This window comes from Ascidia mentula, chromosome 1, assembly GCF_947561715.1.
Source record: "Ascidia mentula chromosome 1, kaAscMent1.1, whole genome shotgun sequence".
Classification (NCBI taxonomy): domain Eukaryota; kingdom Metazoa; phylum Chordata; class Ascidiacea; order Phlebobranchia; family Ascidiidae; genus Ascidia; species Ascidia mentula.
The window spans coordinates 6,109,833-6,125,119 of NC_138566.1; the positions used below are offsets into that span (position 1 = coordinate 6,109,833).

The 15,287-nt window shown below is 37.8% G+C and overlaps 3 protein-coding genes across 3 annotated transcripts; 1 reads left to right on the forward strand and 2 right to left on the reverse strand.

Moving 5' to 3' along the window:
- The first annotated feature begins 203 nt into the window (after window positions 1-203).
- LOC145898601 (uncharacterized) lies at window positions 204-962 on the forward strand. Its single transcript, XM_082987158.1, has 5 exons — window positions 204-223; window positions 317-441; window positions 514-619; window positions 673-781; window positions 834-962. Exons 1-5 carry the CDS (start codon window positions 204-206, stop codon window positions 960-962), a joined length of 489 nt encoding a protein of 162 aa, XP_082843284.1.
- A 4,100-nt stretch (window positions 963-5,062) lies between these two features.
- On the reverse strand, window positions 5,063-6,781 carry LOC145898688 (stearoyl-CoA desaturase 5-like). The gene is made up of 7 exons (XM_082987283.1): window positions 6,762-6,781; window positions 6,368-6,519; window positions 6,080-6,210; window positions 5,794-5,999; window positions 5,659-5,705; window positions 5,387-5,566; window positions 5,063-5,253 (listed from the first exon to the last, which is right to left on the reverse strand). Exons 1-7 carry the CDS (start codon window positions 6,779-6,781, stop codon window positions 5,063-5,065), a joined length of 927 nt encoding a protein of 308 aa, XP_082843409.1.
- Window positions 6,782-9,284: 2,503 nt separating this feature from the next.
- LOC145898766 (stearoyl-CoA desaturase 5-like) lies at window positions 9,285-10,998 on the reverse strand. Its single transcript, XM_082987406.1, has 7 exons — window positions 10,979-10,998; window positions 10,589-10,740; window positions 10,301-10,431; window positions 10,015-10,220; window positions 9,881-9,927; window positions 9,609-9,788; window positions 9,285-9,475 (listed from the first exon to the last, which is right to left on the reverse strand). The coding sequence occupies exons 1-7, from the start codon at window positions 10,996-10,998 to the stop codon at window positions 9,285-9,287; spliced, it is 927 nt and encodes a 308-aa protein (XP_082843532.1).
- Between the last annotated feature and the right edge of the window lie 4,289 nt (window positions 10,999-15,287).

The window sequence follows — 15,287 nt, forward strand, 5'->3', positions numbered from 1 at the left end:
CATAACGAGCGAGCTTCGGGGCTCAATTTACATGAGCGCGCGAAATTCGGTTTTCGCGAAATGAATATGGCGGCAACAGATAGTTTATTGGAAGTTAGGGCTCTTTTACTTCATAATTATCAAAAACAGTGCAAACGAAGAAAGGCTTTGCTGTTGTTACATGTCAATGCGTTACTTTCTCACAATCGAAGACTTGGTCGGCCATGGCGATTACAGAGGTGAGGTATATGGGCCAGACTTTATGCTTCCTGGAAGTGGAATACTGTGCTTCGTTTTGAATCTTGGTTAAGTTAAATGTTATTTTTATTTGTTTTAGGTCAGGGCAATGGTGGAATCTTATTGTTCCCGGTTTTAATGATTCCCAGTGGTTGACCCATTTCAGATTGAGTAAAGAATGCTTTGCGTGTTTGTGTGAAGAAGTGTGGGATGATAAAAAACCTGGTAGGGACGATTACAGATAAATTGTATTCCCCAAATAGATTGTACATAAGTCTTAAATTGTTTTATTTTCAGATGACTTAACAATAGCACTGTTTAAACTGGCATCTTCTGCCGAATATAGGACTGTTGCTGAACTTTTTGGAGTTAGTTCGTCTTCTGTTCACAATTGTTTGAAGTGGTAAGAATAAATTTGAACATCAATTGTATTTAGTACTTGTGCAATATTTGTAGGCTTTGTTTTGCACTTTGCAAAAAAGTGAAAACGTTTATTTCCATCCCACTACTTGATGATGCAGTTAAAATTGCAAAACGTATTGAAGCAAATCACCAATTTCCTCAGGTATGATACATACAACACTTTTGCTTTTCTGTAACACACAACATATTTTTAGGTGTTTGGTTGCATTGATGGCACACATATTGCTGTAACTGCGCCCAGCATTGGAAAAAACGATTCCACAAACAGAAAGGGTTTGGATTCCCTCATATTACAAGGAGTTGTTGATGACAGTGGAAAGTAGCTGAGTAAAACTTTTAAGTCAATCTTTCAGACAGCTCTTTTAAAGATGATTTTATTTTTGTCAGAAAAATATATTCCGCCCTGAAAAGGGCATCATCAGTTTCTGCAAAGTGTACAAAACAGCGCAAAATAACTAAGTAGAAGTCTGCCACATAAAGGAAAGTACCTTAATAAAAATTAAAAAAATTAAAAATTAGAGAATGCAAATAAAAACCTGGACAGTGGAAAGTAAACAATTTGCTTTATAGCATATTAGGCTAAAACGCAAAAAAATCATTTTAATTTGTAGATTTATTGACATCAGTGTAAAAATGCCTGGCTGTTGTCATGACGCTTCCGTCTTCAAAGAATCTGGACTTTTTAAAAATTCTTCGCAGTTGCCTAAGGTAATATGTCAAAAAATGATAAACAACATACTTACAAAGTGGTCTGATTTTTGTACGCTCCAGTTTACGTTGGAGGTGTAGAGTGCCCATTGATGATATTGGGCGACCCAGCTTAATTACCCCCTCTTGCCTTGGCTTATAAAACCATTTATTGGAACAAATTTGTCTCCAGATAAGAAGTCATTTAATTGTTATCATAGTAGTGTAAGAATTGCTGTTGAACATGCTTTTGGAAGATTAAAAGCTCAATGGAGAACAATGGGAAAAAAAATTGATGCTGTATTGCATAACATTTGTGAAGCTTCAAACATACCTATTCCCGCCTGTAGCCAAACAACACAAAGCACTTTACTTTCACAGCCTGTGTGCACACCACGTGCAACTCAAACAGGGAGCGGTGCTACTTGCAGAAATGCACTGCAGCAACACATAAACCAAAATTTACCACTGCGTCAATCTTCAAGGTAATAATCGCTATTTTTTTGTGCTCTTTTTGTTATTGGATTTTGGAAATACATGACAGTAAAAAGAATAGAATTATTGTTATAAATACAGTCTAGTGGAAAGTGGTATCACAGTTGCAAAAATATGTTGGACGTACAGTAAATGAGCACACAAAGAAAATAAAAGAACATTTGAATGAATAGCAATGTACAATGCGAAGAGAACAGTGGCATGCAGAACTTCCTGAAAAACGAAAAAAAGGAACAGTAATAAACGCTGAACTACAAAGCATGCAAACTCATTTACTTCGTTGTTCAATCGCACTGACAAGGCGATCAAACATTTTTTCGGTCACTTCCCTGTCTTTCTGTGACTCCTCTCTAAAGGCTGCCACTATGTTTGTCAGATGATATTCTGTGGCTGTTTCTGAAGACAAAAGTTAAAACTTAGCTCTTACAGGATTGCATAGAAATACAACATTCGACTTACTTCGTTTTCTAGTGTGACCACTCGTTTGTTTCTGTCCATCAGACAGAAGTTTTGTGCTCTCTGCTGCCAAGGACTCTTTGGAGCTGTTTGAAGAAGTGCTCATGTCATTTTCCTCGTTGGATGAAATATGATCCTCCTCACAAGATTCCAATATTAATGTTATCATCTCCTCCCCTAATGTAGCATTGTATTGTAACCAAATAGAAAGTAAAATAGTGACACAAAATTACCTTGTTTTGGCACAGGTTTAAATTTGGGTGTTTCAGATGTGTCTATCCCACTTTCAGCCTTCATTGCCTAAACGAAATTATATGTTTATGATACTTGCAAGTTTAATTTACTTACTTGAGCTCTTGGTCGACCTGATAGTAAGTTATGTAGCTGCTGCCAACTGCAAGCTCGAGCCCCTGATTTATAAATGTCTTTTCTTTTTGTATAGTAGGCTACTGTTTTTTAAGATTTATCACGAACTTCCTCCCTGAAAAAAAGATTCAAGTTTTTCACAAATTTATATATAGCCTGTAGTTTTCTTACCATGAATACATTAATCCTTGATTTTGAAGACTATAAAAAGAATTTGGTTTCTGATTCCCTTTCCATCAATTAAAGTCTTAATTTGGAAGTGTGTTGCTTCCAGTAAATTGTTTTTAAATCGACATCATTTCGTAACACTGTTTTTGTTAGCTGCTTTATTCAATATGGGTTGATTGGAATATGCACCCAACATACCTAAAATTCCCCAATGTTTAAATGACATATCAAAAAACTTTAAAGCAAATTCAATGGCCAAGTGTCAATCTGCATACTAATTCTGAAAATGTTGGAAAAACTTATTTAAACGACACAAATTGAGTCATGTATTCAAACGATTGTTCCAAGAGACTTGGTAGCCTATTTTGGCGTTCTTGTGTACGCATTTGTGAGGCGCACAACATTAATGATTAATTGTGTCTGCTATCTTTTCCATTCAGTTTTATTACTTTTCGTTGTGTACAAAGACAACCTAATGTGTTTTATCGTGTTCAGAATTAAAACGTTCCGTGTATCTGATGTGTACTTGTCGTAAAAATTTAATCACGCTTCTTGTGCGCAAGTAAGTTTCATTTCCTTCCTGGGCATTATAAATTGTTACTGGCAATCTCAACAAAAACTTGTCAATAAACAATACAGAACCCAACAAGTAAAAGCTCCTCCCAGTTGATGAAAGTAGCCGTGAAAAGCATTCTGTGTTGAACTAACCATAGTACTTGCTGATGCACTGTTTTGATAAGAGACAGACTGTTTTGTTTTAACAATCAGTCTCTTATCAAAACAGTAGTACAGAAGTACTGTAGATGTAGACCAGAGACTGACACGGGGCATTGAAGAAATTGTCAAGCAATATAGAGTCTCCAGAGTTTCAAAAATGCTGTTATTCAAAAAACACTAATATAACTAAAAAGCGTTCATCATACCGTCGTTAAATGTTTGTTTTCAATTAAATGTCTGCATTTAGTCTACTTTGATTGTGATGTTTATTATTGGCTATGTTTTTGCTTAAGATTAACAGGCCACACAGCTCTACCACAACAACAGCCAAGCTGACAAAAGGGTTGGTAACGTCTGCCGCGAGTCGATGGTCGTGGTTTAATGTCTGTCTGTCCACGTTATGGGCTGCGGTCATATGGATTTGTAGAACAAATACGTCTTTGGAGATGTGGAACTATGCCATAGAATATGTAAGAAAAGGTAAGCGAAATTAGTATATTCGTCGTTATCATGCTGCATGTGTACGAATCAAAAGACTTCCTAATAGACGGCACGGATTGTGGGGCATCGCTTTCCAAGCATGCTGCGACGCTTGACAACATCGTCCGTTATAATCCCGTGCTGTTGTCGAATATTCCAAATCTCCCTCCAACGGAAAATTGATTAAAATCTTCACAATAAACAAATCTCACCTGTTTTCTGATCCGTGGGTATCTTTTATAATGTATGTCCTACTTAGCTCTTTTCCGGAAACAGCGATGCGGTCACCAAGGTGAGAAACATCTTCTCTCGGCCGGCTATTGCAGTAAAACTCCGTGTGCTTCCAAAAGAATGGCACAGTCATGTCAGTTTGAGACACGAATATTTGGTGTCTAATGTAAGCGAGTAAAATGTATTCAAAAACCATATATAGGGGTTTTGTCACATAAACGGAGATTACTACACATTTATCGATATATTTCGTGTGTTACGTGTGTGTTCCAATAAATCAGTAAATGTAAAAACAGATTTTATGCCTTTTGATTGGAAAACATGCAAGGGTTGATAGGAATTGCAGAAACTACATTTAGCGAAGTACAACATTTTTTTGTGTCTAGCGGAATAGGCAAACGGACAAAAGAAAGCATAAATTTGATTGTAAATTAACAGAAAAAAGTGTAACTTTAGTTTATCCTAACAAAATCTTGCCGACTCCATTTCCTTACAATTATTATTATAGCGCTGAAATCGCTAAATAAAGACCTCATCAGATAAGCTTTGCAGACTGGTTACTGCCTTCAGTGGGCCTCATTGTACCTCTAGTTTTGGTTTTCGTCAGTGTATGGATTTTGTATCACAGTGGTAGTTGGGTGACTTCAGACAAAATATTGTACTACACTATAAAGTATCGTTGAATGCCAGAAAGGCAAACATGTTTGCATGCAGTGTCATAACATGTCGTTACGTGTGTTTGAGCAAATTCAGGTTTATTCCGGGCTAATGTATGACACACAATAGTACAGTATGCACAAACTTGCACGAATATAAGACTGCTTCAATCTTTGCATTGACCGGTTCGTTGGATTCGTGCTTTCAACAACTCTGGCGACACCTTGCGGAGATTTGTGGCTAGTCCAACGTAAGCCATAAGGTCAATGAAAGCAGTCGCGACGTTGAAGCGCGTTCCTGATTCGCTGGAACTGTAGTCGTACGGAAAGACATGGTGGTAATTGTGAAAACCTTCGCCTGGTAAAATAAAATTGTGTTATTTCGTGCAGAGAATGGCGACCATAGCTCCAATATAGAGATTGAATAAAATTTTCTGCAACCAGTCAGATTAACTTCAGAGAAGGCAGGCAAAAATGTAAATTTTTCGTACCTAAACCAAACAATGATACGAAAAGGTTATCGACAGGCTTGATGTTTTTGTCGTAAGGTCGGTCTCCCCACATATGGGCTACACTATTTATTGACCATGTGACATTCACAACAACGCAGTATCTGAGGGCGTTCATAAGAAACGACATGACCATTGTTTCTCCCCAAAGTAGAGGCACAACTGGAATACAGAAATGGTATAAAATTTAGCCACAAACTTGCCTGTAAACAACTAAGCAAAATAATTTAAAGCTTTCTAATTTCAAAACTGACCTGTAGGAAGTATTACACTCATTGACCAAATGCAACTTTTGAAGTACCTAAAAATAAGTTTTTCATTTAAACATAACATATTTTTAAAAATAAAAAACATTTATAAAAAAAACTTGCTCCGAACTAAAAGCTCACTTGCGTTGAAACATAACAATCTGGTCGTCGTAGAGATCGCTGAGACCAACAGTTTTTCCCTTACTTAACACATCCGGGTGTTTTTTAACCATAAGCCAACCAACGTGACAGAAGAAAAATCCACGGTGTGAATTGTGAGGGTCGGCATCCGTTTCAGAAAACTTATGGTGGGTTCGATGGTCTCGTACCCACTCAAATAATGAGCTCTAAATAAAAAAATTTAACAGAAAACAAAGAAAATTTTTTAAATGTACATAAATTCGTAATGCCTGAGTACAAACCTTACCTGGTAAGACATCGAGTGACAAAGAAACAAAAAGATACGAAGAGGAAGTTTTGCTTGATAGGATCGGTGACACCAATACCGGTGCGCCCCAGCAGTAACACCAAGCCCTGATAGTAAGTATATCACTATTCCTGTAAAACAACACATTGCAGGTATGTAATACGTTCTCTCGCAATGGTTTTCTCATGCACATCATGAAAAACACACAAAATTTTACTTGTAACATTAATTGCAGTGTTAATGATTCTGGTGGTTTTCCAGCAAACAAGTGTAGTAAATAACACTCACCCCACAAAATTGTATGGGTCATCATTTTGTGCAGGTTCATCAAAGCATAGAGACTTGTGGCATGGATGGCAAGTATCGCGAAGACGTGTGTCCAAATAATTTCTTGCCTATGTTTTGCGTCTTCAGTAAACGGCTGGTTCATTATTTCATCTCTGTTACATCACAAATAAACATATAGTCGAATACGTTTTTAAAATAGTTGACAAGTTCTATTCAATTTAGGGTATTTACGAAACGCAGATGGTCGATTTCACAATATTGGCATGAACAAAAACTGTTAGAATGAATTGTAGCCAATTTAATGACCTTAATTTTAATATCCCTTAATTGACGGCGGTAAACGTGTATGTTCTTAGCATATGCAATAAAGTAAGTAATGGAGGAAACGTCATACCTTTGAGGTTTTCTGTCCATGGTCGTAGAAATAGTTCAAAACGACGAAAGGTAAATGCTTTCTCGCAAGTCTCAATGTCTAAATTAGTGATCCGACTAAAAACAAAACGATGCATTTGCATGTTAAAAGTATTGGTGTGATCTTGTGATGATGTAAACAGATAAAGCGTTTCTCTGTGTTGCAAGATTTTGCATAAACCTCTGTGCAATCGGCGTACAATTTCTTGTAAAGGTTTGGTAGATACTTTTCGCCACAAATAAGTTTAGTAACACCTGATAAACCTCACTCATTGGTGGAAAAAAGACATCTAAACCATCCTGTTCTGACCATTGAGTAACAAAAAAATTATGTAAATGTAATATGATGCAGATTGATGATCTAAAACAACAGAACTACATTGTTTCCAGATTACGATGCTGCAACTTACAGACCTACCTTCAAAATTAAAAATCTACGCACTACTGTTCAGTGCAGTTTAATTTTCTTTCCAGAAAAATCTACATTGGTTCTTAGAAGGTTTAATAATACTCAAACAGAGCACCGGCTGCAAATTGTATACATTGCACGATAACTGGATGTTTCTGCACGATAATGCATCCTGCTAAACGGACGCCTAATCTTCAATACGTTTTCTTGTCCAGACCATGCAGTTTTCCATGCAAAAACGTCTTCTAATTACAATTATGAATCAAAACACACTGGTGTTTTTAAACTCGCATTTGTAACTTGATAATCGTTGGATTTGTATACTTCCTGATGTCTTCTGGTCCCACCAAATCTATTGTATTTAATTGCTACAAGAACGGTATTACCCGCTATCGACTGCCGGTATGCAAGCGTTGAATATATTTTCTTACTTTGATAAAAGTCACGCGTGAATAAACACAACGATGCCCCTGAACAAATTATTGTCTTTTCTCAAAATATTCCTTGCACAGGTCTTATCGAACGAATATCGACCGACGCAGGCAATGTTAACTTCAGTCTTTCAGTTAGCAGTGAATTAGTCTGAATGACCAAACACTATGTAGACTGCAACACGTCAGGTATCCCAGAGCAGAGGAAACCATTTACACCCAATAATGGACCAGCACTTAACAATTCACATGTGAAACAGGATAGGCTCAATAATTTAGCCTGATCGTTGTATATTCCTCACTGCCGAATATAAGCGTTCACAATTAAGTGTTCGGCGAAGTCTGGGTCAAGAAAACACAATTAATGACACAAAAAGACGCATACAAACACAAAAGAAATGGAAAAGGTAAGCCACCCTGGTTACAGCGATTGTTCAGCTACACAAGGTGTGGTTAAGTTTGGATATATGTGGGCAGGTGTATCATTTCACGCAATATAAAACTTCAGGTATATCATTGATGAATTTCTCAAAGTTCGACCCAATTCACCATATTGGATTGGTTTGAGCATGGATGTTGGAGGTGTTTGGAAGTATGTGGATGGTGTTGTAGCGGCAAGTAATAACACCGAATTTCTTCCCAACGAACCAAATAACTCAGGAGGCATGGAAGGTTGTGGGGAGTTATTGCAAGTGATGGAAAAATTCGCAAAATATGACAGGAATTGCATTGCTACACAACTTTCGATATGCGAACGGAGATAATCGCAAATCAAAATATAAATCTATATAAACATTAAAAAAATAAACATTACGTTATTTCTATTTTGTAACAGTGTTTCGCTAATTCCTAATAGTTTGCTTTATTGATGAATTGATTTTCCGTAAATAAAGAAAAATGTTATTTTCTGAAACAAAATCTTTTTGATCCATGCTTTTGATAGACTACTTATATGTCATGCAATGTTTTTTACGCTGAATATTTGTAAGGTTTTTTTTTAAAAAAAAAAAAACGGGCATGTGCACATTTTACTTATTTTGGAAACTTGCACTCCTTACGTGGTTGGAAGATTGCATGTCTTGTTGGAACAACCACGCATTACAACTTTGCGGAAGCAAGTGAAACATCTTGCGGAAGCAGACTTTCGCAACATACTGTAGAATGGATAACTCACTAATTTTTGGATTGCTTATATCCTGCCGATTACTGAGAATGGAATATTTCTTAAAAGGGGATGTAAGCAGTTCTCAATAATTTTCTTCTTTTTTGGGAAATTGGATACTTGCATTTTACCTCCAAAAACGAAAAAAATAATGTATATATTTTCATCTCGCCGAGAAGAATCGTACAGTCGTACAAGTTCAAATCGTAAAAGTTCACCTTCAAAATATTAATTTTTTGACCTAATTATTGCCTAAAAAATTTACAACAAATTATGTTTATTCGCATAATTACGGCACGCCTTATTGTTATACTCGAAACCGTTTTTGGGGTGGCACGTTTAGAATGAAATTGGGCTGTTGCAAACTCCCTGATGATTCTGCATGGAAAATAAACTCCATGATGATTCTGCATGGTCTTTTTGAGCAATTTCAGGTTTATTCCGGACTAATGTATGACACACCATAGTACAGTATGCACAAACTTTCACGAATATAAGAACGCTTCAATCTTTGCATTGACCGGTTCGTTGGATTCGTGCTTTTAACAACTCTGGCGACACCTTGCGGAGATTTGTGGCTAGTCCAACGTAAGCCATAAGGTCAATGAAAGCAGTCGCGACGTTGAAGCGCGTTCCTAATTCGCTGGAACTGTAGTCGTACGGAAAGACATGGTGGTAATTGTGAAAACCTTCGCCTGGTAAAATAAAATTGTGTTATTTCGTGCAGAGAATGGCGACCATAGCTCCAATATAGAGATTGAATAAAATTTTCTGCAACCAGTCAGATTAACTTCAGAGAAGGCAGGCAAAAATGTAAATTTTTCGTACCTAAACCAAACAATGATACGAAAAGGTTATCGACAGGCTTGATGTTTTTGTCGTAAGGTCGGTCTCCCCACATATGGGCTACACTATTTATTGACCATGTGACATTCACAACAACGCAGTATCTGAGTGCGTTCATAAGAAACGACATGACCATTGTTTCTCCCCAAAGTAGAGGCACAACTGGAATACAGAAATGGTGTAAAATTTAGCCACAAACTTGCCTGTAAACAACTACGCAAAATAATTTAAAGCTTTCTAATTTCAAAACTGACCTGTAGGAAGTATTACACTCATTGACCAAATGCAACTTTTGAAGTATCTAAAAATAAGTTTTTCATTTAAACATAACATATTTTTTAAAAGAAAAAACATTTAAAAAAAAACTTGCTCCAAACTAAAAGCTCACTTGCGTTGGAACATAACAATCTGGTCGTCGTAGAGATCGCTGAGACCAACAGTTTTTCCCTTACTTAACACATCCGGGTGTTTTTTAACCATAAGCCAACCAACGTGACAGAAGAAAAATCCCCGGAGTGAATTGTGAGGGTCGGCATCCGTTTCAGAAAACTTATGGTGGGTTCTATGGTCTCGTACCCACTCAAATAACGAGCTCTAAATAAAAAAATTGAACAGAAATTAAAGAAAATTTTGTGAATGTATATAAATTCGTAATGCCTGAGTACAAACCTTACCTGGTAAGACATCGAGTGACAAAGAAACAAAAAGATACGAAGAGGAAGTTTTGCTTGATAGGATCGGTGACACCAATACCGGTGCGCCCCAGCAGTAACACCCAGCCCTGATAGTAAGTATATCACTATTCCTGTGAAACAACACATTGCAGGTATGTAATACGTTCTCTCGCGATGGTTTTCTCATGCACATCATGAAAAACACACAAAATTTTACTTGTAACATTAATTGCAGTGTTAATGATTCTGGTTGTTTTCCAGCAAACAAGTGTAGTAAATAACACTCACCCCACAAAATTGTATGGGTCATCACTTTGTGCAGGTTCAGCAAAGCATAGAGACCTGTGGCATGGATGGCAAATATGGCGAAGACGTGTGTCCAAATAATTTCTTGCTGATATTTTGCGTCTTCAGTCAACGGCTGGTTCATTATTTCATCTCTGTATCATCACAAATAAACATATAGTCGAATACGTTTTCAAAATAGTTGACAAGTTCTCTTCAATTTAGGGTATTTACGAAAAGCAGATGGTCGCTTTCACAAGCATGAACAAAAACTGTTAGAATGAATTGTAGCCAATTTAATGCCTTTTAATTTTAATATCCCTTCATTAAAGGCGGTAAACGTGTATGTTCTTAGCATATGCAATAAAGTAAGTAATGGAGGAAACGTCATACCTTTGAGGTTTTCTCTCCATGGTCGTAGAAGTAGTTCAAAACGACGAAAGGTAAATGCTTTCTCGCAAGTCTCAATGTCTAAATTAGTGATCCGACTGAAAACAAAACGATGCATTTGCATGTTAAAAGTATTGGTGTGATCTTGTGATGATGTAAACAGATAAAGCGTTTCTCTGTGTTGCAAGATTTTGCATAAACTTCTGTGCAATCGGCGTACAATTTCTTGTAAAGGTTTGGTAGATACTTTTCGCCACAAATAAGCTTAGTAACACCTGATAAACCTCACTCATTGGTGGAAAAAAGACATATAAACCATCCTGTTCTGACCATTGAATAACAAAAAAATTATGTAAATGTAATATGATGCAGATTGATGATCTAAAACAACAGAACTACATTGTTTCCAGATTACGGTGCTGCAATTTACAGACCTACCTTCAAAATTAAAAATCTACGCACTACTGTTAAGTGCAGTTTAATTTTCTTTCCAGAAAAATCTACATTGGCTATGATTGTCAACCACAGCACCAGCCGCAAATTGTATACATTGCACGATAACCGGATGTTTCTGCACGATAATGCATCCTGCTAAACGGACGTCTAACCTTCAATCCATGCAAAAACGTCTTCTAATTACAATTATGAATCAAAACACACTGGTGCTTTTAAAGTTGCATTTGTAACTTGATAATCGTTGGATTTGTTTACTTCCTGATGTCTTCTGGTCCCACCAAATCTATTGTATTTAGTTACTACAAGAACGGTGTTACCCGCTATCGACTGCCGGTATGCAAGCGTTGAATATATTTTCTTAGTTTGATAAAAGTCACGCGTGAATAAACACAACGATGCTCCTGAACAAATTATTGTCTTTTCTTAAAATATTCCATGCACAGGTCTTATCGAACGAATATCGACCGACGCAGGCAACGTTAACTTCAGTCTCTCAGTTATCAATGAATTAGTCTGAATGACCAAACATCATGTAGACTGCAACACATCAGGTATCCCAGAGCAGAGGAAACAATTTACACCCAATAATGGACTAGCACTTAACGTTTCACATGTGAAACAGGATTGGCTCAAAAATTTAGCTTGATCGTTGTACGTTCCTCCCCGCCGAATATAAGCCTTCACAATTAAGTTTTCGGCGAAGTCTGGGTCAAGAAAACACAATTAATGACACAAAAGACGCATACAAACACAAAAGAAATGGAAAAGGTAAGCCACCCTGGTTACAGCGATTGTTCAGCTACACAAGGTGTGGTTAAGTTTGGATATATGTGGGCAGGTGTATCATTTAATTCGGCAGTTTCTACGGTCTGCTCTGCCTGTGATGTTTTATGTAAACGATCACGTAACGTTTACTAGCACTACATACAATGCACGTGTCGCAAACAAGTTTAGTGCATATGCCACGCCATGACAACTTTGCGTAAAACTAAAGGTACATCCACAACAAACATATATCGAAAGTTTTACGGTTGTACGTCAACTGAAAAATGTAGAAAACTGCACGAAAAGTAACGGCCACCAAAAATCGTAAACCTTTTGCGCTGAGGAGAAAAGGACATCATATAAGGCGCTTGCGTCGAAAAAATGCGTTGTTTAGATAGGAGAGAGCGCCTCTTTTTGCAGATATCGAATAGTTTCAAACATAGGAGAATCCACAGATTACGTTACCTTAAAGGTCAGGACAGGGTTTTGCATCACACAAAAATTTGTCATTGTGACGTCACGAATCAAAGGCTTATTTGTCCCAAATTAACGGAAGACCATAGGGTATAGCAGAAACGACATAACTGTAGGACGTGTAGGTGGACAAAACGACAATGCTAAACTAACGGTTTGTCTCTGTCGTGTTTTCAAAAGTTCATGTATCACGTTAGCGATCATAAATGCTGTAACAACAAGAACACCCTGTCCCAGTAATTCACGACTGAAGCGCCTTCTATGACGTCTCGCAACAATATCTCGCTTTCGCACGATTTTGCTCGCAGCGGCAAAAGTGCGACTTTGATCAGCTGTTTTTCAGAAACCAGTCGTCGTATCAAGCTACTTTTTTCGCCAAAAATGTTCTAAAGTTATGTACATTTCTTAGTTTGATTATTAACATGTTTTATTTTTACGTGTCATATGCACTTTAAGAGTTTGACGTATCGACCTGAGCAACCGAGCTCAGTAATTATGTCGAACCTGGCAGTGAGCTTAGTGTTTTCAACAGCTATGGAAAGTAGTACTGGAAAATGTCTCGGTGATTGGACTGTGCTGTTATGTGGTGTGCATAACCTGTGGTTGGACAGTGGAAAGAGGAAGTTTTTAATTTTGAAAGAGTTGAACGTGTCGGATAGAGCACGGAAAACACAGTCATTGTGGATGCTGATGATGATGTTCAGCTGTGCGAGGCGTTGACAGGTGTTGGACGAGTTTACAGGATGTAGGTTCCTTACAGCAATTCTATAGATACTTGGTATTGCGGAAAAAAGCCGTCCGTAGACCATAGGATACGTTTGAGTAAATAAAACATTTGTTTTCTTCTGATAATGAAACTACCCATTGCAAGGGTCTTACATAGCAATGCAAATTTGTATTTCAAAACTACAATATCTGTTGCGCTCTCCTTGGTAGTGCAGGTGGGCACGACTCATTGCGTCCGGACAGTGCAACAGGGAAATTCATTCAATAGTCGCAACGCGCAACCCACTTCCGTGAAAACGAACAAATCTGCTTTATTCTGAAGAAGCTGCGGTTTCTACATAAACAGTTGAAGAATTAGCGACCAAAAGCAAACACAGAGAAATAAGCAAATTCTGCTTACCAAATTATTGTAGAACCAGAGGTACAAATTTCGGGAGGTTTCAGATCAACCTATCAGCGGAAAACAATGTCAATTAAATTATCCTTATGCAATAGGCTATTCAAATTGAATATAAATTTACAGTAAGTCAGCAGCACGGGTAGACAATAACAAGTCGACAACAGTGGCAGGCAGCAGTGTTCCACTAAGACAAAGGTACGTGTGACTCAACAATGGCACATTGAGTGACGCCAAACAACCACAACACAGATAACACACTCACAGCATACAAGTGGCGATGTATGTGCGACCTATGTTGCTTTGCATGAAGCTGAGAAAGATACGTTTGTGACAGGAAAGTTTTAGATGTATTTGTTCGATGTTAGCAACTTTAAGTCATAAAAGAATTATAGGAAAAACGCTTTTTTGTCCTTTTCGGCCCCCGGTTTTGTGGAAGCAACCTCTACTTTGTAACAACACGTCTTTTTGCATGGTTGAGTCACTGCATTTTTGCTCATATTATGTTTACCACAAGCGCCTTATGTGGTTTCGCGTGTTTTCGATGTAATTCGGAGTGCTCGTGCCTCTGGCAGTTTTATCATCGGTTTCTGCTGTAGATTTAACTACGCTGTCTGAAATACGGACGCACGCCAAACTCCAGATCGTGTAATAATAAATGAATGCAAAACGAACAGTTACTAGATAGTTGCATCGTTGGAATTACTTCCTTTTCAATGATTCAATTACAAGTGCTAAACTTTTACACCAATCGCCAAAATAGGCGTACTCTTATATGCGCAATAATAAGCAATGAGAGCTGCAGACAGGTGTACACACTGTTTCGACCTGTAAGGTCTCAGTGTAGCTGGTGACCATGCTGGTTGCACATGCTAGCTGGTAGACTAGCAGGCACACAGATTTCCACTTTGTGGTACCTTACGGGCAATCGTCGATATGTTAGGTACCAAACTATAGGTACCAATCAACACAGACGAGTCGAATAGCACCACAAAGTGGAAATCTGTGTGCCTGCTAGTCTACCAGCTAGCATGTGCAACCAGCATGGTCACCAGCTGCACTGATGAGACCTTACAGGTCGAAACAGTGTGTACACCTGTCTGCAGGCGTACTCTTATTGTGCAATTTTGAAGTAAAATCCCAACGGACAAATTTGACACTCTGCATGTCTTCTCCTGCACGCGTGATGCAACGTAAACAAGTACAGAAGACAAGAAAACACTACGACGCTACTTCCTTTAATGTTGGAGTTCCATATACAATGCTTTGTGCACATGCCCGATGCACCGCAAGGATGCTCGTTGGATTACTGTCATTACTGACAAACGCTATGGCAGACGTACGTTTCAAATTAAAGTGTTTCCCCTGGGTGGTAAAGATTTGGAACCGAAGCTAGTAGAAAATGTTTAATTTATGTTACAAGCACACCTAAATTTGATCCCGGCACTCCACTAAGAACACTATAAATTAGGAAAATCTACAATGTGGTTTCAC